This window comes from Dermochelys coriacea, chromosome 3, assembly GCF_009764565.3.
Source record: "Dermochelys coriacea isolate rDerCor1 chromosome 3, rDerCor1.pri.v4, whole genome shotgun sequence".
Taxonomy (NCBI): Eukaryota; Metazoa; Chordata; order Testudines; family Dermochelyidae; genus Dermochelys; species Dermochelys coriacea.
Genome location: NC_050070.1, coordinates 4,291,535 through 4,318,518, shown reverse-complemented (window position 1 = coordinate 4,318,518; position 26,984 = coordinate 4,291,535). Strand labels below are relative to the sequence as shown.

General features: G+C 54.3%; 1 protein-coding gene and 1 long non-coding RNA gene across 6 annotated transcripts in view; one reads left to right on the top strand and one right to left on the bottom strand.

The window, feature by feature from the left end:
- Positions 1–2,993: 2,993 nt before the first annotated feature.
- Positions 2,994–26,984, bottom strand: part of SCARA3 (scavenger receptor class A member 3) — a 35,521-nt gene continuing 11,530 nt past the window's right edge. For 2 of the 5 annotated variants that reach the window (XM_043510013.1, XM_038396122.2), the window contains 5 exons: positions 20,653–20,709; positions 18,847–18,966; positions 12,117–12,215; positions 10,297–11,340; positions 2,994–5,697 (listed from right to left, as the gene is read on the bottom strand). In XM_043510013.1, coding sequence (XP_043365948.1) covers positions 5,267–5,697; positions 10,297–11,340; positions 12,117–12,215; positions 18,847–18,966; positions 20,653–20,680 — 1,722 coding nt within the window. In that variant the 5' untranslated portion in view covers positions 20,681–20,709 and the 3' untranslated portion in view covers positions 2,994–5,266. Of the gene's footprint in view, positions 5,698–10,296; positions 11,341–12,116; positions 12,216–18,846; positions 18,967–20,511; positions 20,601–20,652; positions 20,710–24,593; positions 24,712–26,984 lie in introns of those variants that run through there. The other 3 variants (XM_043510014.1, XM_043510012.1, XM_043510015.1) reach the window with 3 other exon arrangements.
- LOC122459149 lies at positions 14,381–18,860 on the top strand. The gene is made up of 3 exons (XR_006279649.1): positions 14,381–14,432; positions 16,566–16,729; positions 18,723–18,860. It is a non-coding gene; the product is annotated as an uncharacterized LOC122459149 (long non-coding RNA).

Here is a 26,984-nt window from a genome sequence, read left to right as displayed (position 1 = left end):
GAGCATCCAGTGGTCCAGGGGCTGGGCACACCAGGGTGATGCTTAGAGGGATCGGGGGTCGGGGTGTAGCTATTGCTAATCTGCAGCGAGAGGGCAGAGTCTGCGTAGGCTGAGGGAGGGCGGTGCTTGAGTTGTCAGGGGCCAGTGGAGTTGGGGAGCTGACCCCCGGCAGGCACAGACAAGGCTCCCTCATGCTAAGGGCAGGTGGCAATGCTGGGTACCCCCAGGAAGTGTCACATTTACCAACATGCCCTGTGGGACCATCCTCCCTCACCCCAATCTGGCAGTCCAGGTACCTTCCATCTCCAATTGATACCCCAGGGCATGGCTGGTGCCTGCCATTCCCAGGGAATGGATCTGGCTGGGGCCTGGTGGGGTGGGGTGGGGGGGTGGACAGAGGTTTCCGAAGGCCAATTCCCCTTGGAGGGGAAAATCCCTGTAACATCTTGAGTCATTTGAGCCACACCAGCTGATCACTGCCCACCTCTTTCTGGAGGGAGCCAGATGTGCCGGAGCAGCTGCAGGAGCTGGGAGCTGTGGAGCGCCTCCCATGTCCTGTCAGGAAGCAGCTCTGTTGTACTGGCAAACTACCCATCTTGGGAGCTTTGCCTCTGAGGTCCCAGTGAATACCCCATCTGCGATCACACCCCGGGACTGCAGGATCGCTCAGTGGTTCTTGTAAAACTTGATGGTTGGTCGTGCTCCTGGAAATAGCTTTAGTGCAAAAACCATCAGATGTATGAAATATTTCTTACCCACAAAAGGTAAGATAGGCGGTAACGTAATAAGCACTAAACAAGTGCACCGTGCATACCCTAGCAACAGCTCCAGGTTCGGTGTAGCTTGCTGTTCTGGACATTGCAACTGCTGCAGCCAGGGTTTGCAAGCAAGGCCCCCACGTCAGAGAGGCTGGGTCAAAACGTGTGTGAGCGGCATGTGCCCTGATGCATGGGGGCGCAGTGCCACTCGCTCAGCTTTGGCTTGGCTGATCTCCTGCCATCATGCCGAAGCTGAGTGGTGCTGTGAACCCCATGCACCAGGTTGCAGCTCCCGCAGTGGGGAGCAGCCCAGCCCGCCCCATTGGACTGGAGCTGCTGAGCTGCCACTGTGGAGTCAGTGCAGGGCAGGCTCTGCAACCCTCCCCCAGGGACAGGACCTGACCCCCCCACCTCTCTGGCCCTCCCACATGGTTGTGACCCGCAGGTTGAGTAACCTTGGTATCGACACACCCAGTGAGTCCTGGCTTCATTTGGGAGCGGCAGGAGGTGTCTCCTCTTGAGTCCCCAATTCTTGCTCCCTTCCTCATGTGGGGAGGGGCCACCTTCCACCCCTGCTGCTCCCTAAACAGCTAGTCAGACCAATCTGGGGCCTGCCAGCATGATTGATGCTGAAATCTCCCCGTCAGGAGGGGAGCCCCTCACCCCCCGAGGTGCCAGCCGGGAGTGGGGTGTCTCCAGGAGCCAGCCGTGCATCGGGCACTCGTCTCTTTGCCTAAACATCAAAGCAATGGGAAATTCAGCACACACAAAGCCAGGGCACGGGCTCTCCCCATACAGTCATATCTTTATTGATCCAGGAATACATTTGCCACTATATGGTAGGTAGGTACTGGGGTGAGAAGGGCAGGAGATGACGCAAACCAGCTGCACCATGTAGCACACACGCGACATCACACCAGCCTGCGACATGTCTCATTGCATAAGGCACCCTCGGTGCTAAGCAGGAATGGGGCAGGACCCCCTCCCACCCTACGGCTGCCTGGTCCCAGAGCCAAGCACTTGTTCCTTTCTCAAGGGATGGGCAGGGGACTTTGTCTAGGGGATGGGTTCCTCGGGCCTGGCACAGGATTGACAGCCAGACCGGGCACTCCCCAGCGTGCTGATGTTTTAGGTGGGTTTGGGGGGTTGAGGCAGGCTGGGGGATGGAGTTGGACGGTCCTGCAGGATAGATGCCGCGCCAGCCCGGGCTCAGAGCAAGAGAGGCAGGGTCTGACCCGTAATACAGTGGCTGTTCCGGGGCAGGCCCGGCTCAGATAGCGAGGCTGAGTGTTGTGTTCCCACGGGCCTCTGGGAGGCCGTTTTGCCCATAGTTTTGTGCCTGCCATGAACTGTGGGCCCCATGTTTGAACAGAGGCAGGGCATGGGCCCGTCATCCTGGTGCAGCGCTGGGGCCGCTTGCCGGTCAGGGGCTCAGATGCAGGGTCTCCCCAGCCTCTTCACCGCTCCTCTTCCCAATTCCTCCCAGCTCCCTAGACAGCCCGAGACCTCCCCCAGCCTGCTTCACCTCTAGGCCCCCCGTCCAGACTGCTCCCCAGAGCCGTCTCCCGCCAAACACTTCCTCTTCCATTTGGCTCATGACCCTGGTCCCACACAGCTCAGCCTCCCGCACCACCCTGGTTGCTCCTCAAAAGCCACGTAGTGCCTCTCCCTGGCCTGTTGCCACTTCTCTAGGCTTCCCCTTTTTTTCCCCACCACTAGCTTCCTGTTCCCCCCCCCCGTACTTCCCAGCTGCTGCAGTTGTGTAAAGTCCCACCCCCTATGTCTGGTGCCCCCATGCTCCATCAGTCATTGACCCCATGGTGATGGATTGCTGAATGGGAACAGATGGGGACTGAGATGGGCTAGTGGCAGATCTCCCTTCGTCTCTATCTAAACCACCCCTGCAAACAGGCCCGAACGGCTGTAACAAGCAGGGCTCTCCAGCCACACCTCTCGAAGCTGGGCGGGGGGAAGAGACTTGTTGTTCCCATTTCACAGATGGGGAAACGGAGGCGCAGAGTGGTGGAAGGGACTTGATCATGCTCACTCCTTGGCTCAGTGATAGAGCTTCAAATGACACCTTAGCAAGGAGCCGACTAAGAAGGGACCTGATCGAAGCCTACAAAATAATGACTCATCTGGAGGAGGGAGATCGGGAGCTTCTGGTCTCCCTGATTCATGAGACATAGACAAGGGGATGTGCAAAGAAAATTAGAAGGGGGCAGATTCAAAAGCTGATAAAAGGAAATATTTTTTTCACACAAGGCACTGTTAGTCTGTGGAACTCACTGCCACTGAAAGTCATTGAGGCCAAAAACTTAGCATGAGTCAAAGGGGACTTGGGCATGTCTATGGGTAACAGGAATATCCAGATTTATAACTAACTGCTAGAGATCAGGATTAGCCCTTTGTCAGGGGCAGATTCTTCCTCATCAGCAACCGATCGGGGGTCTCAGACTGTCCTCTGAAACATCTGATGCTACTGCTGCCGGAAACAGGATGCTGGGCTAGCTGGGCCGCGGAGCTGAGCCAGTCTGCCAATTCCTGCGAAACCCTGGTCTTCTGGCTCCCGCCACCGGGCACAAGTCCTGCAGCTCTCTGCCAGGGACTGCTGCGTCCCGCAGCCGGAATCTGGAGACCAGGGTTCGGTTCCCAGCTGTCCAGCTGACTCGCTGTGTGACCCCTTGCTAGCCTCTCATTGACTCCCACCCAGCTTCTGCCAGACCATGAGCACGGGGCGATCTAAACACGATTCCGAGCTGTTCAGACCAGCCACGGAGGTAGCGGTGCTCCTCTTGATCAGCCACCGGCCTGGGAGTCAGGGGCTTTGGGTCTAACGCCAGCCCTATCCCTGGCTCAGCAAGTGACTTTCGGCAGGTCACTCAGGGCCTCTGTAGCTGTCAAATGAGCTTTTCATGGATCCCAAGGCCAGAAGGGCCCACTGTGATCGTTTAGTCTGACCCCCGGCATGACGCAGGCCAGAGACCTGCCCCAGAATAATTCCTAGAGCAGAAGCTTTGAGACAAAAGTCCAATCGTGATTTAAAAATGGCACTGATGACAAATCAAGCACGGCCCGTGGTAAGTTGCTCTAATGGTTAAGTACCCCCACTTTGTAAATTGCACACCTTATTTCCAGTCTGAATTTGCCTAGCTTCAACTCCAAGTCGTTGGGTAATGTTGGACCTTTCTCAGCTAGACTCAAGAGCCCACGATTAGATACTTGTAGACTGTGATCAAGTCACCCCCTACCCGGCTCTTTGCGAAGCTAAATAGATTGAGCTCCTTGAGCCTGTCACCATAGCATACGTTCTCTGACCCTTTCATCAGTCATGGCTCCTCTCTGACCCCTCTGCAATTTGTCAGCATCCTTCTTAGGGGCTCTCGATGCAAAGGGGCTGGAGGTTTTACACGGGAATTCGGAGCCTGCTGGCTTGGCTGCCTAGGGCACAGAGTCTGCTCCCCTAATCTCTCGATCCTGACTTAGAGGGAACTCTTTTCAGGGGGAGCAGGGATTCCAGGGCCCGTTCGATCCTTGGCCCCTCTATCGCAAGCGGCCAGGGAGGGTGCCATCTGAGATGGTGGGTGATGGTGCCGTGGGCCTCTGCCCACCAGGAGCTGAACGGGTACCGACATTGAGGCCACCTGGACCAAGCCCAACTGGCTGCCGTGAGGGTCAGGAGGGAGAATCGAAGTGTCCGAATACAGAACTGTGAGCTGCTCAGGGATGGCCCCGACCAGCTGTGGAATGAGAGCGCGGTGCTCAGACCCACTTGCAGTGAGCGAGGGCTGGAGCAGAGGCTGCAGGGAAAGAAGTGGATGATGGAAACCAAGGCAATGACGCGACTGGAGGCACGTCGATCTGTGCCAGGTAGCAAAACACCCAGGCTCTGCCAGCGAAAGGGAGCCATGGGAAACCTGCTTGGGTCCAGCTCCCCAGATCCCAGTGGCAGGGCAAAGCCCAGTGCATTCTTGGCAAGGCCTAGCAGAGTCCTGAAGCCAGAGTCTCTCTCTCACACACACACACACATGCACACACACTCCCACTGACACATGGAGATTTAGCTCTTTGCCTTTCAAACATCCCTGCGTGTCTGGGTCAAACAGGTACAAGCAGGATCATGGAAAGGAAAGGGCAGGACGTGGACAGCGCTGGTTTCCCATCGGGGGGGGGGCCATGCTGCCCTCGGCTGTCTCTGAGGGCGTGTGAACGAACAAGGGGTGCTGCCTGCCGGGGATGCTGTGCAGGTCAGCATGGATCCAGGTCCTAACAGTGAGTGGGGATCCCAGCCGCTCTGCTCAGGCAGGACATCCCGGGAGGGATGCGGGGGGTCGGGCTCCCTGCTGGGATCGCCGACTGAATCTCCTGCAGGGCCAGGGGGATGCTGGTGAAAGACCTTGGGATGCGCCTCCGGCCAGTTGGCACATTTACTCAGCTCTGCAGAGACTTCCCCTCCCCGTCGCAGCTGGGCCAGCATCCTGTAGGGCAGGGCTGCGGGTGGGGCTGGCTTAGACACCTGGCGGCCCCGGTAAGCCTGGGGGCCCACGCACGCCGGGGTCTCCCTTCGGACCTGGTGGCCCAAGCTGGCCTGGTGACCCTGGCTTCCCTGGGATCCCTGGCTTCCCTTGTGGCCCTGCTGGACCCACTGGCCCTGGAGCTCCCTCCGGCCCCTGAGGGCCTATGTCACCTTTCAGGCCCATCTGTCCTTTGAGGCCAGCTTGCCCAAAGCTGCCCTTAGCACCTTTAAAGCCCAGCATGCCTTTCACGCCAATAGGTCCCCTCTCGCCTTGAGGGCCTGGGATGCCTGGAGGTCCTCTGGAGCCCTGCGGGCCAGGAGAGCCCAGGCCCCCGGCATCGCCCTTCTCCCCCTTTCTTCCTGCGGGCCCCTTCACTCCCATGTCGCCTTTGAATCCTCTAGGTCCAGGGAGGCCAGGCACACCTGCGGGGAAAGGATCAAGAGCATCGTTAACCAGTGTTACCTGGGTTACAGTATCCAGGCAACGTGAAAGGAATCGGTGGAGAGGCAGAACATCTTTAACCAGTGTTACCTGGGTTACAGTATCCAGGCAACATGAAAGGAAAAGGTGGAGAGTGCAGAGCATCCTTAACCTGTGTTACCTTGGTTACAGTAGCCAGGCAACAGGAGAGGAACAGGTGGGGAGCGCAGAACATTGTTAACCAGTGTTACCTTGGTTACAGTGTCCTGGCAATGGGAGCCTGAGTGGTCCTCCTGCCCCACAAGGGGCATGCCACTGGATAGCACTGAGCTCTGCAGCTGGAGACCCCCTGCCCCCACCACCCCAGGCAGGTGACACATTAAGGCAATGAAGGACCGAAGTCCACGGGCACCAATCACATGGGAGATGCCTACCCCATCCTAACCCTGCTCGATGTCACAGAGGAGGGGGAGCCCAGCCAATGCACCCAGGGAGGGAAGCATCTTTCCTGCCCCTGTTCACCGCCCCAGGGTTTGGAGAGCGGCTTGACCCCCCTGCCAGAATCGTTGCGGTTAATCGTCCAGCTCCCAGGAAACGGCTGGTGTCTGAGTAATTGTCTGATCTGCAGCCGGGGGAGGTTGTTGTGGAATTGACTGGCATCCCTTGGGGACCACATGGAAAAGTCCAAGGGAAGGTGCCAGGTGCCCATCCCCTGCCAGCTCCTCCTGTTTACCCTCCCTGTCCATTAGAGATGCCGTCATGTGTTGATTCAAGCGGCCCTGCCAGCAGAGGGACACACAGCGGGGCACTGTCTGAGGCTAGGGGCTTTGTGGGAGGAACTGCACCTACTGCCTGGCCCTGCCAGGTCCACAGCTTGTTTTATATTGCTCCCTTTTTTCATAACAGGATAACAACAACAAGAATGGCAGCCAGGAGAGCTGGGTGTGTTTGTGCCAGGGAGGCTTCCCGCTCTCTGGGAAGCTGGGATTAACCCCTGCTCCCCCTTCACCTCTAAGCACTAGACTCCTGCTCTGTCTCTGGACTGCAACATGCTGCTAGAGGGGGTTTAGCTAACATGGGATGCCAATAGGAGGTTCCCCGGTGCTGGAGCACCCTGGGCATCTTGGCCAAATTCCAGCATGGGCAATGTTCTCCCTTTCTATACTCCCTCCTGCAGCTTTCTCTTGCCTTGGCTGCAGTGTGTTGCCAACCAGCTGCTGTGCTCCATCCCAGAGGTGGCTGCATTTCAGTGGTCGCTAAAGTAATTCCATGTGACAGCTGGAAGGCGGGGTTTGGAAGTCTGCCTGTGCAGCTGGGGAACAGTGACTAGGCTGGGGAAGGGTTTGAGGTGGGAGACTGGGCCTAGACTCTTGTCCGGGGGGGGGGGGCAGGAGATGGGGAGGGAGGGCTCTGTAGCTGCTGGGGGGGGTTGGATATTGATGATAGTGTTATTTATGACAGGTTTCAGAGTAGCAGCCGTGTTAATCTGTATTCGCAAAAAGAAAAGGAGTACTTGTGGCACCTTAGAGACTAACAAATTTATTAGAGCATAAGCTTTCGTGAGCTACAGCTCACTTCATCGGATGCATTTGGTGGAAAAAACAGAGGAGAGTTGACAGATTTCCACTCTATACGGCTAAATTCAGTGCCTTGCATAATGACAGGTTTCAGAATTTAGCCGTATAGAATTTAGCCGTATAGAGTGGAAATCTGTCAACTCTCCTCTGTTTTTTCCACCAAATGCATCCGATGAGGTGAGCTGTAGCTCACGAAAGCTTATGCTCTAATAAATTTGTTAGTCTCTAAGGTGCCACAAGTACTCCTTTTCTTTTAGTGTTATTTATAGCACCCCTGTGTGGGTCAGACCCCTCTCATTACAGAGCAAGACACTGCAGACCTGAAATGGGCCCTGGCTTCAGAATTCAGAGCTGCCGCTGCCTGAGGTGATGGGGTAGCTCCCCTGGGAGGCAGCAGTAATAGGCTATTATCCTGCAAGCAGGACAGCTGCGGGAGGGACGAAGCCAACGCACGCTCTACAAGCCCGTCACTCCAGTGGCCCGTGATGCTGCTAAGCTCACCCCCGCGTGATCAATCCCGCAGTTGTTAGAAAACCCAGGAGAACCCATCGCTCAGTAAGACCCCAGGGGAAAGACGGGACAGAGGCATGGCTGAGATGCTCCAGTGCTGATTTAATACGGGGAGTGAGGGGCTGCAACACATGCTTTGGGGCACTAGGGGGCACTCACGGGGAGGGTAATAACAGGGAAGCCAGCTGCTGGCCAGGGCGAATTATCTTAATTAATCTGATCGGGGGGGGGGGAGGGAGGAGACTGAGCAGGGTCATTGACAAACGAGCGCCCTACAACACAAATGACCAGCTAGACATAGGTGGTCTGCTAATAGATGAGCTGCCGGTGGATGGGAAAGTTCCCGGGCCTGGCCCCGTTGCCCATTCGAGTGACCGCATGGGGCATGCTAAAACTGTGGAAGGGAAGAGAGAGGAAGCCGGGTGAACAGCAGGAGCCCGTTAATGACAGCAGAGAAGCGGGTGACCCACTAAGGATGCAGCTGAGGTCGGTCCATGAATGCCTCCAAGTCTGGCAGGGCTGGGTGGGCCACGGCCGAGAGAGAGCCCTGCGGCTGTGTCTCGTGGTGTCCTTGCGGAGCTGGGCATGCAGCCAGCCCAGCCCGCGCTCTGCACATCCCATAATCAAGGATAATCCTTCTCCCCTCCAGAGGCAGCCCAGAGGGCAGGCAAGACAGCATCAGCGGCCCAGAGCCAATGGCCAAGAGCAGGGCTGAAGGAAGGCCGAAGAGACCCACTGAGTGGGAGGGTGAGGGGAGGGAGTTTGGGGAGGTCCACCAGCCTCCTGCATGACCCGGGGACCCCAGGCCCCAGGACTTTCTGGGGGCACGTCAGCACATTTGGCAGTGCTGTCCTCAGGGCATTTCCAGCAGCTGCATTGGGAGCGAGGGCCCCTGGCTAGCCACAGAACAGGGGCTCAGATTCCACGCAAGCCACCCCCACGCTGCCCCCTGCTGGCGCACCCCAGCTGCAACCAGCAGCGACCCCCTGTCGTGCGGAGGGAGAAACAAGTGGCCCATTGAATACATAGCCTGCGTATGAGGGTAGGGGAGGAAGAGGGTGTTGGGTGGGTTGTGATGTTTGTGTTGTGATGTATGGGTGGATGTATGTGGGTATAGGGGGGTGTTGTGGGTGTGTGATGATGTATGAGTATGGATGGGTGCATGTGGGTGTGGAGAGAAGGGTGTTCAGTGTGTGTGTAGGGGTGTGTTGTGATGTGTGTGTGTTACAGTGTGTGGATAAGTGTATGTGTGTGTGGAACGGAGAAGGGGTCGGGTGTGGGGGGATGCATTGTGATGTGTGTGGGTACGTTATGTGTGGGTGGTTGTGGGAGGAGAGGCGAATTGTATGTGGGGGATGCGTTGTGATTTGTGTGTGTGTTACAGTGTGTGGATGAGTGTTTGTGGGTGTGGAGAGGAGAGGGGGTTAGGTGTGGAGGACGCGTGGTGATGTGTGTGTGTGTGTTACGGTGTGTGGGTGAGTGTATGTGGGTGTGGAGGGGAGACGGGGTTGGAGGTGTGGAGGGGATGCGTTGTGATGGGGGGGTGTTATGGTGTATGGGTGAGTATATATGGGTGTAGAGGGGAGAGGATGTTGTGTGTAGGGGGATGTGTTGTGATGTGTGTGTTACAGTGTGTGGGTGAGTGTATATTGGTGAGGAGTGGAGGGGTATTGGAGGTGCATTGTGATGTATGTGTTACGGTGTGTGGGTGAAAAGAAAAGGAGTACTTGTGGCACCTTAGAGACTAACAAATTTATTAGAGCATAAGCTTTCGTGAGCTACAGCTCACTTCATCGGATGCATTTATACTGGTGAGGAGTGGAGGGGTGTTGGAGGTGCATTGTGATGTGTGTGTTACGGTGTGTGGGTGAGTGTCTATTGGTGAGGAATGGAGGGGTGCTGGAGGTGCATTGTGATGTGTGTGTGTTTGTGACGTGTGGACTCCAGCCCTGTTTTCACCAGGGCACTGGCAGGCCATGGTTTCCCTCTGTGCTGTGGGTGCCACACTTCTCTAGGTGTGGCACCCACAGCAGCAGCAGTGGTTACCCCAGCTGCCCAGGACCGAGCACATCACAGCGGCTAGGGCTGTGGGGAGCCCGGCTGGAGACACCATAAAGGGGCCTGCAAGCGCTGAGCCCCCTCCCCACCATTGAAAACCAGGCCCCTTCAAGTGTCTCATGTCAAGCACCAAAGAACACTCCTCACTTCTGAAATCACGGCCCTGAGATTTTTGTGGTAGAATCAGGGGCCCAAGATACCTCCAAAAGCCCCTGCCTGCTGCCAAAATCCTCCAGTTCAGACACATAACAAGAGCTAACTCCCCCATTTGGACCACCTGTCTGCTGCCTCAGTTTCCCCTCTGGGCTCCCTGGTGAACGCACACACACTCGTGTGGGTCACCACCACAGAAGAGCTTTGTGAGCTTGCTACTTCTTCCACCCCAAGGGCCTGGTTCTTTACCGCTGGCAGTCCCGGGTTTGAGCCCCGGACAAGATGTACCCACGTGCAACTCACCCCGTAAGATGGTGACGTTGCGCAGGATCTCCCCGTGCCTGACGTCCACCACTTTCATTTCCTCCATGACCATGGACAGGTTGCGGATGTCGAAGTCCAGCCGGGCGCTGAGCAGGCTGAACCGCTCCCGCAGCAGGTCCGTGGTGCCCAGCATCAGGCTGACGGACTTGTTCAGGTAATACAGCTCCTCGGCGTGGGAGTGGAAGCCCAAGGTGCAGGAGAGCCGCACGTCGTCCAGGTACTTGAGCATGCTGTGCACGTGGCTGTCTGTGGCGTTGATGTTGGTGAAGATGGTGCTGATCTCGATCTCGTGGGAGGTCATGCGCCCCTCCAGGGTCTCGAACTGCTCCGCCGTCCGGTTCTGCGTGTACCTGGTGTGGTACTGCAGGTCGTGCATGTTCTCCTCATGGTCGTCCAGGAAGGAGGAGATATTATCCAGCTGCAGCTGGAGCCCCATCACCTGTAACACCAGGTCATGCATGCCTTCTGAGTTCTGGCTGATCCTCTGCGAGGCCAAGCTCATGCTGGCCTGGATGCTCTTGACCAGCTCGCTGGTCTTGGAGGAGGTGGCCCTCAAGCTCCCGAAGAGCCGGGTGTAGTTCTGCCACTCGGTCACGACTTTCTGCAGTGTCAGCGTCTCCTCGTCCGTCTTCCGCTGGATGGTGTGGATCCACTCCGAGGTCTGCCCCACCGTGAAGTTCATCTGCTCCACCACCGCCTTGATGTCATACCGCTCCTGCAGCACCCCCTTCAGGGAGTCCTCCAGCGCCGAGGTGGCCGCCTGCCAGCCTCTCACCTGGGCTAGGAAATGCCCCAAGGTCTGGTTGACCTGCTGGATGGAGAACGAGCAGCCGTCCATCTCATTGGTGATCTTGCTGCTGGTGGATGAGAGCTGCTGGTAACTCTGCGAGGTCCGGTCCAGCAGGATCTCCTGGACCAAGAGCATCTTCTGAATCTCCTCCAGCTCTTCCTGCAACTTGCTTATCTCCTGCCCCAGCTGCCCTGTGTCGTGGCAGAAGGAGCAGTTCCCCGAGGATTTCTGATCTGAACGAGAGATACATAGCTCTGTCATGCTGTGCGCCAAGCAACAACACACAAATCAGTTGTGGAGAATGGACACATCCCCCTCGGACTAGACCCCGGTGTCTGCGAGGCTCTCTCCACAGCACGTTCTTCTCCCCGTGTGCTCTGGGATTCCTACTAGTTGGACACAGGTACTGCTAAGCCACATGTGGGCTAACTACAGATCTCTATAGTGGGGGAGGCCCAAGAATTGGTTCTAATCCCAACTCTGACACTGACTCCCTGCACAGCTTTGGGCAAGTCACCTATCACTATATGCCTCAGTTTCCCCCACATGTAAAACAAGGATAGTGATTCTTAACCTGCTTTTGGAACACACTTTGCCATTGACCCATAGAGTGTGCTCAGGATTATTATGATCCAGCTTTCCCATGTTTCCTACAGGAACTTGTACAAGAAAATTATGGGAGAGATGTAGGCCTTCCCTCCTCCCTCTCGGACTTCCTCCTAGTTCTTTCTCCAGTCAGGATAGAGGCTCACACTGAAGGCTCTGTAAGACCTTCCCTGCACCAGCCCCCTTCCAACTGCTAAAGCAAACAGCAGCTTCCACCCAGCTGACTGGCAGCAGAATTGCCTTTCCAATGTGGTGCTTGCACCACTGACCACTAACCCCCCTAATCCCATCTGACTAGTGACCCCGCAAAGTCCCTGAACTCCAAGGCTGCTGCCCGAGGGTTCACAGCCCATGGTAAGGAGATATAATGGGGCCAGTGCTCCGTGGGGATCAGAACACTCACCGAGCTCCTGGAGGTTCTCCTGGACAGACACAATCTTTTTCTCATAGTAAGTCTGAGCCGAACTGATGTCATCGGCTATGGAATTGACCTTCTTAAAGACTGTGGGGAAGAGAGAGATGGGAATATGGGGGGGGGGTGGTCTGTGCTTTCAGCTCTTCTAGGTAAAGTGAGTGAATAATGATATTTTTCTAGAAACCAATTTGTCCGAAATGGATTCTCTTCCAATAGAAAGAGCTGTTAGTCGGTTTTAGCATTAGCAGACATTTTGGGCCAAATCCCCAGCTGGTAGAAACTGATGAAGCTCCTCTGAACTAAATGGGGCCAGATCCCTATCTGGTGTAAATAAGCATAGCTGCATTTAAATCAATGGGGTCAGATGTCTAGCTGGCATACATTTACACCAGCTAAAGTCCCGACCTCTAATCTTTTGAATATATAAGAAATGGAAGAAAGTAGAAGTTGACAGTAATGAAAATAAATAATAAGCTAGGTATTGTAGAACAATGATAAGGGATGCAAAGGGACACATGGAGAAATCCATGGCCAGCAGAGTTAAGGACAATAAGGAGTTTTCTAAGTATATTAGGAACAAAAAGAATCCTGACAATGGTATTGGTCCATTACTAGATGGAAATGGTAGAACTGTCAATAGTAATGTAAAAAAGGCAGAAGAGTTCAATAAATATTTATATTCTGTATTTGGGGAAAAAGCAGATAATGCAATCTCAACATATGATGATGATAACACTCTTTCCATTCCACTAGTATCTCAGGAGAATGTTAAATAGCAGTTGTGAAAGTTTCACATTTCTAAATCAGCAGGTCCAAGAGTTGTAAAAGAGCTGGCTGAGGAGCTCGTTGGACCACTAATGTAGATTTTCAATAAGTCTTGTAACACCGAGGAAGTTCCAGAAGACTGGAAGAAATCTAATGTTGGGCCAATAGCTAAAAAGGGTAAATGGGATGACCCGGGTATTTATAGGCCAGTCAGCCTGACATCGATTCCAGGGAAGACAATGGAGCAGCTGATATGGGACTCAATTAATACAAAAATAAAAGAGGGTAATGTCATTAATGCCAATCAGCATGGGTTTTTACAGAACATAGATCCTGTCAAGCTAACTTGATATCTTTTTGTGATGAGATTAAGAACAGAGAACATAAGAACTACCATATTAGGTCAGACCTATGGTCCATCTAGCCCAGTATTCTGTCTTCTGATAGTGGCCAGTGCCAGATGCTTCAGGGGAAATGAACAGAACAGAACAGGGCAATTACTGAGTGATCCATCGTCCAGCCCCAGCTACTGGCAGTTGGAAGTCTAGGGACAACCAGAGTGTGGGATTGCCCCCTGACCATTTTGACTAATAGCCATTGATGGTCCTATCCTCCATAAATCTACCTAATTCTTTTTTTAACCCAGTTATACTTCTGGCTGTCACAACATCCTCTGGCAATGAGTTCCACAGGTTGACTGTGCGTTATGTGATGACGTACTTCCTTTAGTTTGTTTTTAGCCTAGTGTCTGTTAATTTAATTGGGGGAGCCTTGGTTTTTGTGTTACATGAAGGGGTAAATAACACTTCATTACTCACTTTCTCCACACCAGTCAACATTTTAGAGACCTCTATCATATCCCCCCTTAGTCGTCTCTTTTCCAAGCTGAAAAGTCCCAGTCTTTAAAGTCTGTCTGCGTATGGAAGGTGTTACATACCCTCAATCATTTTTGTTGTCCTTCTCTGTACTTTTCCCAATTCTAATATATCTTTTTGAGATGGGGCAACCAGAACTGGATACAGTATTTAAGATGAAGAATTATTTATTATTAAATTCAAAGCCAAATGCACTGCAGGCCCCACAAGAGAAAGGCTGGTCCAGTGGTTAGGCCACCAGTCTAGGACTGGGGAGACCTGGGTACAAGTCCGTGCTTGGTTGTAGACTCCCTGCGTGACCTCAGGGGAGTCACTCAGTCTCTCTGTGCCTCAGTTTCCCCATCTGTACAACAGTGATAACAGCCCTGCCCTGCCTCACAGAGGGGTAGTGAGGATAAAGATTGTGAGGTGCTGTGATACCAGGGCGATGAGTGCCTGGGATGGGGTGTGCACCCCACACCAGTCCTGACAGAGTTAGCAAGGGCCTGAGAAACCAGTTAGGTTACCTGGTGGCACCTGAGAGAGGGAGGGCCAAGGTTAATTGAGAGCAAAACCCAGCTGGGGAAGGTCTGGGCCAGCACCATAAAGCCAAGAGGCTGAAAGCAGAAGGGACCTGCAGTTGCTCCAAGAGGCATCAAGGAAGAGGAGGAAAAACAGCTGGAGGGTAAGTCCGGGCATCCTGCCCCGGAGTAAGGCATCTGGCCAGTGCCAGGAGGGGGGAAGTAGTAGCTATGAGGAGTGGGGAAGGCTCCAGTGGTGAACCCAGAAGTAGGAGAGAGAAGATAGGGAAGGAGCCCAAGGAAACAGGGATGGGGCTAAAGACCTTGGCTGGAACCCATGTAGTGTGCAGGCCTGGGTACCCCTGCCAGCCACTGGTGCAGTGGCACAGAGCCCGAGGGGTTGAACACCGGCTGGCACCAGCATTTGGACAGGGATCTGGTTGGACTTTGTAACCCCGGACAGGGTGGTCTAAGTGATGGGCTGGCCGGAGGGCGAAGTGACCTGCAGAAAGGCTATCGCGAAGCAAGCGCCAGGGGGCACCCGACATAGCCGGAGCGACACTCCCAACCTAGATGTGCTGGTGGTGAGTGGTGACCCCATTCCAGTGCCACATAAGGACTGCAAGCAGATAGAACCCTGCCCGCTGCTCAAGGAGCTTTCCGAATCGCCTTGCTTTTCCGCAGGAGCTGAGCAACCCCCAGGGAATGAAGGATGCTTCTGTAGCCCCCCCAAGAGCACTGGGCACTAAACAGAGAGACAAGTCCTCATGACACCAGTGCACAGTGTCAGGATGGTGGCACTGGGCACCCGCTTGGTGCTGGCATGAAGCTCAATGTCTGTGCCCAGAGGATCTTATAGTCTAAGGCCGCTTCTGGCCTGGAAATCTCTCATCCCACCCATCCTAGAGCCTAAGGCCAGAAGGGATCACCGGATCAGCTACCTGACCTCTTGTGTATCCCAGGCAACTAGTCCCACCCAGCACCTGCCCACAAAACCTCTCTCCAGCCGTGGCCAAACCTGGGGCTTCAGAGGAAGGAGACAAAAAAACCCAAACCAGAATACACTGAGGGGGAAAATATCCCTTCCTGATCCCTGCAGGTGACCAGCAGAAGCTCTGAAGCATGAGAATCTGCCTAACCCTAAACCTGGAGCAGATTCTTCCTCTCCCCTCTGCCTTTCTTATCAAGGCAGGTCTGACCCTGCAATCGGATCAGCCACTGGGGATGGGCACCGGGGTCTGCGCAGCTCAACACAGACATGATCCAGACCACGTTCGTGGTAAGAGAGAGCGGGAGTGTGTGTGTGAATATTGGCCCCCGGGGGCAAGAGCCATTTCCGTGCTGGGTGCTGCTCAAACTTTGCAGTGGGGGCGGTGGTGGCTCCCCATCCATATCTCTCTACTGATTTCCTCCCAGATGTAATTTACAAGCGATGAACGTGACCAGAAAATGTCTATTTGTAATGGGCGCTGAACACGCGGGAAACCTTCCAAGGCGCTGGAGTGGCCAGTCATCGCTGGAGCGTAACAAGGGAGGGAGAAAGCAGAGCCAGCATTGAAAAAGATTTGCTCGAATCCTTTGGGTGGGTGGGATTTGATGGGGCTGCACCCTCAGCCGGTGGAAATCGGGGGGAGCTGCGTGGAAGTCAATGGCGCTCGGCCACTTTGCACCAGCTGGGGGTCTGGCCCACTTATGCTATTTATACAAAGGACCATCTGGCATTTCCAACCCTTGCCAAGCGAGCCAACGTCTGCGTCAGCTTTGCAGAAACGCTGTCGCCTATATCACCTCCTTTTGCCAAGAGCTTCTCCCGTATCATTGCTCTGTGGTGGGCCTCTTCCCGTCCAGACCTGATTATGGAGGCAATTTTCATGGGATGATAAATGGGAGCGGCAGCCAAAGGCTAAAACGACACTAGCCTCCTGCCGCTCTGGAGTGTGGGATGGGCAAGGAGCCCAGAGCAGGCGGGAATCAGACCCAGCAAGGGAAGCCAACCCTTCTTCAGGAGTTTGGAAAGGGAAAGGTTATGGATCAGGGAAAGGTCACCTACGCTGGGGAATTTGTTGAGCTGCTGCACCAGGGCTTGGCAGGCCAGGGGAGAAGGGACAGGCGCTGGCGGACAGACAGGGTCAGGATTGGTTCTGGGTTTGGATCGGAGGTCCCAGCCCGAAGTGCTGTCTCAAGCGCGTTAAGTCTGACTGTTGACTCAGACCCGACACTGGGCGTGTTCAGGTTCAGATCTGGGAATAGGCGCTCCCCAGGCTGCGGGTGCTAGGTTCTGGTTTGGCCCATTGCAGAGACACGGGATTAACAACCTAGCTGGGTTGAAGACGGAGCTTGTCAACTGTACAAATGGGATTCCAGGATGGGGAGGCCCAGGAGAAGACTCAATGACCCAGATGGGCCGGGCAAGGCCTGTGTTCCCAGCTCCTACCCTGATGCCCCCGGGAGCAGCTTCCCTGTAAGTAGATGCAGTTCTACTGTGAAGGTGGTGAGTCTGGATCCAGCTCTTGGTTTGGCTCCATCATCTGTGATGAAACAACTTGTTTGTTCTATGTAATCTCTAACAGGTACTTGCAGGGTCCCCATCACCACAGTATCTGGGCTCTTCACAATCGTTAATGGATTTAGCCCCTCTTTGCCCCCTCCCCCTCGCTAGCTTCTCGGACCCCAAGGAATGTGCCAGGCCCCTGCTTGGGGATGCCCAGGGAAGGGAAAGCCCCTTTACCCCAGTGCCAGATGAGGCCCTATCTAATGGCACTGTACCGCATCAGCGCAGACTGCAGCTGGGTCAGGTCCAGCCAGTTGGTCTCTGCTGGAAGCCTGGCTGTGGGGCAGCCATCGCACAGCATGGCAAGGTTGCCTCACCATGTCAGCGTTGCAGCCGGCTGGTGCGGCAGGGCTAGCCCAGCAGGTCTCCACTCCCCTGGTGCAGTGGGCCAGCCATATGGCAGGGGTCCATGGAAAAGACCTGTGGTCTGGTGGCCCATCCTAGCTGTGGAGGAGGAGAAGCCCAGGGTGTGTAGGAACTTCCATAGAGCAGGGAGGAGGAGAGGGCTGTTCCAGGCCACCCATGCTTAGCTCCTCGCAGCTGGTGAGAGAGTGGAGCTCAAGCAGAGGCTCCTCTGATACCCAGGGCTGTGGGATCTGGCAGCTCTCTCTGCACAAAATAAAACACTGCAAAACAAGCCGAAAGGAAACCACCCTGCCAATTACTGTGCTTAACTGGCAAGAAGGCCCTGTCCCAAACAAGAGATTCCCAGGGCAAAACTGCTGGCCCACGGCTCTGAGAGACTGTAGGTGGTCTTCGCTCGTTGTGGGAGGCGGAAACCCACTCTGCAACTTGGGGATTTCTCCAGGGCGTGCTCTCCGGGATCTCTGCTCCCCAGTGGGCTGCAGGTCAGGGGAGTCGTGCTGCTTTCCCACAGAAGCAGCCACTAGAAGACCAAGATGCCGGGCTCACTGGTGAGCGGTGCCCTGCCGGGATGCTCACCGTGTCTCGGACCACGAGCTCTGAGCTGAGAATCAGGGGATGGAGAGGGGGTTGGATGCTGGCTTGGTTTGGACGGGTGCCTGTCTAGTGCCCGAGGCACTGGAGACCTGGGTTCTCTTCCTGGCCCTGCAAGGGCTTGAGAGACAGCGAGGGAACGCACACAGCTAGATGGTGAGGGTAGGAGGCAAAGGGGAGCCCTTGTGATATAAGAGGGCTGAGGGATAGGACTGAATTATAAATGTTCAGGCAGTGGTTTGGAGCTGGTCGTTGTTATGAACTAGGGGTCACCAAATGAAATTAATAGGCAGCAATTTTAAAACAAACAGAAGGAAGTATTTTTTCACACAACGCACAGTCAACCTGTGGAACTCCTTGCCAGAGGATGTTGTGAATACCAAGACTATATGAGATAAGCTTATGGAGGATAAGTCCATCAATGGCTATTAGCCAGGATGGGCAGGGATGGTGTCCCTAGCCTCTGTTTGCCAGAAGCTGGGAATGGGCGACGGGATGGATCACTTGATGATTCCCTGTTCTGTTCCCTGTTCTGTTCATTCCCTCTGGGACACCTGGCATTGGCCACTGTTGGAAGACTGGACACTGGGCTAGATGGACCTTTGGTCTGATCCAGTATGGCCGTTCTTATGTCTCTATGGCATAAGCGCTCTGCAGCATATAACAAATCCCTGCAGCAGCAAGCTCCATTATCCACGAGTGGCTCCTGGAGCAGTTGGGGGAACACAGACACAATAACAAATCTTGGGCTTTACGACTGGCTGCATACGGCCACACTCAGAACTTCACGGCAGCAGCGGGGACAGCACCCCGAGCCTTCTGCTCTCAAAACCCAGTTTCCTCATGGGTAAAACAGGGGTGATTGTCCTTCTCCCCCCTCCACCCCCCACCTTTGTGATGTGAGGATTTCAAGAGCTAAATATCACTATTATTACAATCCTCCAAGCTCTATGGTGACCAGACGGGTTTCCCAGATAGGCAAATCCCATGTTACGCTGGTCCGCTCGTGTTTCCTGGGGAGGGGCAGGCAGGAAGGAAAAGGGAGTCAGGTCCCCCGAGGCTGCGCTCACCCAGGGACGCCAGCACCATCACGGCGATGATCAGCAAGACGCAGAAGACGTACAGCCCTTTGACAGAGGTCTGGAGCGACAGGTTCTTCTGGCACCGGCTGCAGTTGGTCCGTGTCCTGCCTGAACAGGGACAAAGGCGAGAAGGGAAGGTTGGACTTTTCTGGCACAAGGCCTGGAGTCCACCCTCTGGGGATGGGCAGGAAGGATGCACCCCTCAAGCCCCTCTGTTCTCCCCCACCCTGCCACACACGGCCCTCCCGGTTGAGCTCTGGGGCAGCTAACACTATTTACATCCCATCAGCTGGCCGCGCAGCGCTACCTGGGGATCTCTTTAAGCAGAGGGTAGAATCAAGGACGTCTCCCACAAATCAACCCATTTTGTCCACCAGATCTCAGAGCATCTCCCTGGGTCCCCTCTGGTACTGACAGCAGAAAGGCCAGGCTGGGAGCCTGAGGTAACGGCAGAGCTGGATTCAGAGTAGCAGCCGTGTTAGTCTGTATTCGCAAAAAGAAAAGGAGTAATTGTGGCACCTTAGAGACTAACAAATTTATTAGAGCATAAGCTTTTGTGAGCTCTGTAGCTCACGAAAGCTTATGCTCTAATAAATTTGTTAGTCTCTAAGGTGCCACAATTACTCCTTTTCTTTTGGCAGAGCTGGAGTGAGGGTAAAGAAAGGAAAAACGCAGCGTTTCTGCCTCCTCCTGGCTCTGTGTCCGTCGTTTAGAGATTCCCTCCCCCCCATCCCTCTTCCAAAGGCTATGAACAAGGATCCCGCCCTGCAACCGGCAGTCGCCCACTCTGGGATAACAGTCCCATGGGTTGGCACAGCCCAGGCTTTGGGGTAGGAGCCGTTCGCCCGCTCCAGCCGGGGCACGGCCAACGCTGGGGTTAGCTAGCTGGGGGTGGACAGGACATGGGGCTGGAGGCCAAGGTCCTTTGAACGTGATGGAAAGGCTCCCACTGACTCTGGTGGGCTAGGCCAGATGCATTCGCTCTGCCCCTGCCTGGCCATGACGAGGGCTGGGTCTGTACAGGTGTTTGGGCAGCTCAAGACGCAGCCGGGTGCTGAGGGGGATTTTTAAAAGCACCCTGAGGTGCCTAAAGACTTTTAAAAACCCAGGCCTAGGGTCCCAGCCAGCCAGGGCCCAAGCCCACTTGTCAGAGCCCGCCCTGAGCTTCTCCTCAGTCACCTCCTCTAGCCAAAGTGAGGAGAGATCGGGGTTCTCCATGGCTGGCTGGGGCTCTGAACCCAGCTGGCTGGGCTCCCTTCTCCAGAGAGCGAGCATCAAGCCCGGAGCACAGGGCCTGGGACAGTCCCTGCCCTTCCATTAGGTGATGGTACTGACAGATGCCTCAGGCTGCTGGGACTTCACAGGAACCCCCCTGACATATAGGCAGCAGCCCCCTTCCGTCACTGCCTAGCCCGAGCCAGGGCTCAGCAACTGTGCAGACTGAGAGTCAATCTGGGAGCTGGAGAACCCCAGAGTCCTTTTGCGTCCCGACTCTGGACACTACAACCTACTCCTGGCTCTGCTCTCCTACACCTGCCCACCAGCAGAGGGAAAAGGCCACCATTCGGGGAACAAAACCTGCTCGCCTTCCTCACGCCCTTCCCCAAGATAAAGCCCTGGTTCCCTCCCTCCCTCCCCCTCAGTTATGGGCACCTGGGCTAATTAAAGTTCTCCCCCATACAGCACGTCACAGCCTCGGGGCCTTGGCCATGTGGAGCAAGCATCTAGGGAGCATCCCTGCACCTGATGGGCCTTCGCATGCACAGAACTTCCCAGGTCGGTCGGTGCCCTCACCGTCTGGTCTGTATCTGAAGGATGGCATGTCGTCGTCTTCTCCAATGAGGTCTTCTTCTGAAAGACAGGCAGATGCTTCAGAGCTTTCCCTGACTTTGCTCCACGGAATCACTAGCCGTGATGGCAGAGGGCCAGATTGTGCCACCCGCCTCCACCCTGCGTAGCCAATAGCTCCAGTGGATAAGATGCCACTTGGCGTGAGTAGGGGCAGCAGAATCTGGCTGGCGGTGGAAGGTGCAAAGCTAGGTCCATGGTTATGATCTATTTTGGGTCTTTCTCCAATATACTCCTTTGGGCTCAGATCCCTCGAGCTTCCTCCTGGGCCAGCCAGGCTGTTTGGAAGGTGGGAAGACGCCCAGGGAGGCTGCGTTGGAAAACGCACCGTCCGAGCTCCGTTTTGTTTTTAAACAAGTGACACACGTTCCCAGCAGCTGCAGTTAGCTGGAGTGAGCTGCAATCCCACAGGTTTCCCTGCCAGCCACTGCTTGGGCTCGGCTCTGCAATAGGGAAGGAGCCTGTCCTGTTCCCAGCATTGCTCCTCTGCCTGTAGACATCTGCTGGGTCCTAAAGCCCTTCGTCGTGTTGGCAACCATCAAGGGCTAGATTGTGCCTCTGGGCACAGGGATAGCGCGGAACCCGCGCCAGCCCAGGAGGAGCCCGAGAGCCGCGGTGTCTCGGAGATTCCTCTGGAATCCCAGTCCTCTCCCTACTCCCAGCTGCCTCCCGCAGCACTCATAGGCTCTACGGCCAGAAGGGACCCTCGTGATCATCTGGTCTGACCTCCTGCACATCGCAGGCCAGAGAACCTCGCCCACCCACTCCTGTGATAGACCCCTGACCTCTGGCTGGGTTCCTGAAGTCCTCAAATTTCAACAAACCCCTGGGGAGAGGATGTGCCGCCTGCACCCTTCCAGGCCTGGGGAAATCACTGTGGTTGAACAATTGCTAAACCCCTGCCCAGCCTGGAGGTTATTAATTAATCCCGGGATACTGACTCCAATGCACTGGAGCCTATCCCGGACTGCAGGGGAAGCATTCGGGCTCATGTGCATCTTTGACCCCAGGTTACTGAGAGCAAGATACTTTCCCAGGCATATGCACGAGAAGTAGGGGTGCAGGGGGTGCTGCAGCACCCCCATGTTTTATGCGGGGCCACTGGCCCCACGCCCCACTCCCCAGCTGCTGGCTCCATGCATAAAACCTGGAGGTGCTTCCTGCCCCTATGCCCTGCTCCCGGCCCCCCGCCCACACTCTGCTCCCCAACTCCTCACCTCATGTGGGGCTTGGGTCTCGGTTGCTGGCTGCTGGCTCCTGCTCACTGGCCCCATGCCGGCCCCACCCCCACTCCCAGGTCTCCGCTCCCAGGGCCTACCCCACTACCGGCCCTGTGCCCGGGGCTCTGCTCCTGGGGCCACGGCCGCTGGCCCAGCTCCCCTACCGCTGGCCCCATGCCTGGGGCCCCGCACCCAGCCCCATGGCCGAGGCTCAGCTCTTGGCCCTGCATGTGGGGTCCCAGCTGCTGGCCCCTGCCCAGGGCTCCACTCCTTGCCCCACACCCACCCCCAGCTGTGGCTTCAGCCCCGGCCCCTTCCCCTGTCTGGGTCCCCCCTCCTGGAGACACAGCCTTGCTCCCAGCCTCAGGACTGGCTTTGCCATGATGCACACTAACCTGTGGAACTCCTTGCCACAAGATAGCACTGAGGCCAAGGGCTTAGCAGGCTCGTGCATTTAGGTGGCTAATGAGAATAACCCCAGTACTTTAGACAGGACAGAAAAAGGGATAAGGGATATAAACTCTCTTGCTGCAGGGGAATCCCTGACTGATGGACATTGGGAAGAAACTTCCCCTTTGGGCAAGTTATTCCATAATTGCTCACCAGGGCATTTCTTGCATCTTCCTCTGAAGCAGCTGGGACCAGTCACTGGTGGGGACAGGACGCTGCCCTAGCTGAACGTTTTGTGAAGCTCAACATAGATAAGTGCTAAGTATCTGCTTGAATAGGAGGCATTTATATTTCTAGCTAAGGCAGTGCTCTCTAGATAAACCACGAGAAGCACCCCTGCTGGGCCGAGTCCGCTCATCAGAGAGGGGGAGAACACCAGACCTGACATAGTCCTACTCTGAGACACCAGCCCCAGAATGGACACTGACCCACAGCCCCTGCTATCCCAGCTGGGGCTCCCCACCCTCAGCTCTGCCAGTGCCCCTCAATCCTGACCCGCAGCCCCCTCTTCCCATTATTCTTTGGCAGAGGCTGCCAATCACATACTGAGTTTGTGCAACAGACAAAAAGGTTGCTAGGGCTTCGACATGACCCAGACACACGTTCCCATGGCAAATGAATCGGGATTTGACCGGAGGCCTCCAGCAGCCACAGGGTTGACGTGCCCGCCACCAGGCCCCTTCTGATCTGCTCTCCTCGTCATGTGACCTTCTGCCACAAACTCCCACGCCAGGCCAGTGGGGTGTTGGAAGGGGTCAGCTGATGGGCTGGGCTGAAGCCAGCCCTTAACTCCAGTCATGACACCAGGACTGGATTTGGCCCAGGTGTTGTTTTGTGGATCAGGGGCGCTAGGGGCTGTACACATGCACAGTAAAGAACATGCCCTGCCCTGCCCATCTCACAGCCTAAGGAGAAAAGACAGAATGATTAACCCCGTTTTATAGCTGGGGCCCAGAGACACACAGAGATCCAGCATCTCACCCAAGGGGCCGCAGCAAAGCCAGGAAGAGACACCGTATCTCCTGAGTTCCAGCCCAGTGCACTAGCCAACACTTCCTTCCCACTGAGCCCTGAACAGTGCAGGCATTTGTGAAGGGACCAGCCCACTGGGGTTTCTTGTTAAACAGCAGGCGGGGAGAACCTGGTGTATCTCCCATGCTAAAAGATGGAGGGCCCCATCCTGACTCCTCAAGGGGCTCAAGTTATCACCCCCAAGTTCTTGACCAGCGCAGAGAGCAAGGCTTCAACCCGTCCTGGGTGGAGCGGGCCCGGGGGGTCAAGGGGAACCTGCACAGCTGAGGGTCTGGCCCCATTGACCTGGGTTCTCCTCTAAGCGTCATTAGAAAGCAGAAGGCCCCTTTCAAAATCCCCCCCTAAATCCAGTCTCTCTCATTCAGAATCTCCAGGGCTCTCCTCCCATGCAGACTGAGACCCCGGGCAGCCCTGCTGGGTCAGAACCAGAACCAAAGGGCAGGGCAGAACACGTGGTGGCATTGTTCACAAATGAGAAAATGCAGTCAAGTCCCTCTGGCTATGCCCTGCAAATAGCTTCTTAGCCCAGCTTGTCCCAAGGATCTGCTCCCTAGGTCTGGGTTGGACGGAACCGAAATCCTGCAAAATTTCATCACAAGGGACTCCCTGAACCTCACCTGTATCTGAACCAAATCCATCTCTCTTGGTAACGTACAACATGCTGTTATGGACAAACACATGCACCCTGAGGAAAGAATGACACATCCTCCTTTCTCCCCTTGATCCAGAGAGGCTGGTAAATTAATCATAGAGACAAGGAAAGACTGAAATACACGAGGAGCGATCCAGGCCGCTCACTCCCTCTGTAGCATGTTTTGTTTCACACGAGAACGGTCACAGGACAGAAAAGGGGAAAAAAGAGATCTCGTCTGAGTCTAATTTCCCCTGACACTACAGATAATATGCACAATTCAGCTTTTCATCATCGAGTCGCTGCATTGAATAAAGGGACTAATGAGGCCTAATCTGCTTCCAAATATTTCCTGAGCTGTAACGTTCGGAAGTGGGTTCTGAGGGTGGTTGGATTGGGGTTTCGTCTTGGCATGTCAGAAACACGGGAGAGCCAACTGTGAAATACCGATTGTGTTTTCAAACCACTTCCCACTAAACTCCAGGGCTCCCGGGGAGAGAATGTTGAACGTAGACAGGATTTTGGCTTAGCCTCATCCCGACTAAGTATCTTACTTTAGACAACTCCATGTCCAGAGGCTTCTTCATTACAAGATGTTTTGCTTTAAAGAGTCAAAGGATGGGATGCATTTCTGCAGCAGCCCTTGCTGACAGATGACCTATGCCCCTTTAGGGTTGGAATGTCACCCTGGAGGTAATAAAAAGTGGGGTTTATTAACATCCATCTGGAGCACAGTTTGTACATTGTTCTGGATCTGAACCCCAATTCTTAGCATTCTCCCCGAGTACAATCATAGGTAGGTTACAGGCTACATTGACGCCGACAACATGCTTTGGAGTTTCTTTGAAATTACAGGGTTTAGGGGGAAAAAAACCTCAGAGGTTAAATGAGATTTATGTAATTAGGATTTGCACTGTCTTTCTATGGACTGGGGAATTTCCCACTTGGCTACCAAGGTCTAGACAGATGTCTAATCAATTAGAGAATTACATGAACACTGATTTTCCTGATCAGTCCTAGTGCCCAAGGAAATCAGATGACGGCTAGGAACCATTTGTCAATCTTGGATGTAACCAAATTTACTTAACAGATATGTCCAAAAAAATTCCACTGAGATTTCTAGCACATGGAAGAGCCACATCTCAGGGCTTTGATGTAATTACCATGAAACAGGACGGTTTAGCCAATAGGATCACACTATGCAAATAGCTGAGAGTCAGTTTCATGCTGAAAGAAAAGGAGTACTTGTGGCACCTTAGAGACTAACAAATTTATTAGAGCATAAGCTTTCGTGAGCTACAGCTCACTTCATCGGATGCATTTGGTGGAAAAAACCACCAAATGCATCCGATGAAGTGAGCTGTAGCTCACGAAAGCTTATGCTCTAATAAATTTGTTAGTCTCTAAGGTGCCACAAGTACTCCTTTTCTTTTTGCGAATACAGACTAACATGGCTGCTACTCTGAAACCAGTTTCATGCTGAGTGGCTGAATCCCCTGCCAAAGCCAGAATTCTACCAATCAGGAAGAAAGAACAATCTGTAATTTACTGCTTGGAAGTGAAATTGTAAAGGGCTAAAAAAAGATTCTCTCCTTTAACCAGGGCCCGGGGAAGTTCTGCAATATGGGGGTTATGAAAACTTGCTGCAGTTTTGATCTGCAGCTGGCTCCGTCCCAAAGCTCTAATCTCAAAGTACAAAAAGTCTGTCAAAATCCCCAGGTTTCATATCAAAACTAGAAAGGCACAAAAAAACCTGAGGAAAAAATGTGACATTTGCAATAGGTTTCCATGGACAAAGGCTAATCGTTTATCTGTGAGTAGATTCGCAAACCTAAGTTATTGTTTTCACTCTGTGACCAACGCTACTTTTTATTCATTCTACAGAAAGGGTCAAACCTGCAGGTTTTGAGGTTTACAAATTCTGCGGAGATTCTCTCACATGGCCCTCGACTCATGAACCATGCAGAACTGAAAATGACACATGGCTTGATTCTGTTCTCGGTTATACCTGTGTAATTCAGGAGTAACTAACCCCGCTGACATCAGAAGAGCTACACTGGTATAAACCGGAGGCGAGCTGAGAACAAGACATATAATTGATGTGAATCCATAAATCATTCGCAGGTTTGCTCCGATCTAGGTTCACAAGATGGAAAAGCCCTCCTGCACCGTGGTCTGAGAGCTTAGTTTGAACCAACAACCTTCAGCACCAAAGCACAGACTTGAGCTAGAGGAGTAACTCCATTATCTGGTACCAGTAGTAAGAGCTTATCCTCTGTGGATGCATAACACCCACATTACGAGGGTACCCAGCCCAAGTGTGGCTTTAAATGGGTGAGTTCTGCACGGTTATAGGCTCCTTCACAAACATTTCGTCTGTCTCTCTTTGCAACACCTGATCTCCAGTAAGACCAAATGTTACCAAACACACACCCATGAGGGGAGGGGAAACTATTTGTATACAAGATTTTAATTTTTGTGGTTTTAAACCTGTGTGTGATTATATTAATGTGTGGTCAGTCAGGTATTTTTAACAAAACAACCCACCAAGTGGTCTCCTGGTTGTGACTGAATCAAAAAGCCAATTGATTTGTGCCCTGTTGATCCCTGTGATCTCACCAGAGACCTTCCTAGGGTGCACATATTGCTCACAGTCACCTGCACAACCATCCTGCTCCTCCACCTTCTGTTCCCCCTCTGTGTACGACATCAAGGCAGCCTGCAGCCCCGAATGGGCACACACCCCACCTCTCAGTGGTGTCAGGGCACGGTGTCAAGCTGGGAGGCCAGGCCAAAGCGGGTTGTAATCACCCGAGAGCCATGAGGTCAGTTTGCCTGGCATTAACCCTGGTGCTTTGCCTTGGTCATTGGAGCCAGATGCCCTGCCCCAGCAAGACCCAACCCGTAACAGATTCCGGGGTACAACATACCTGCTCCCTCCAACA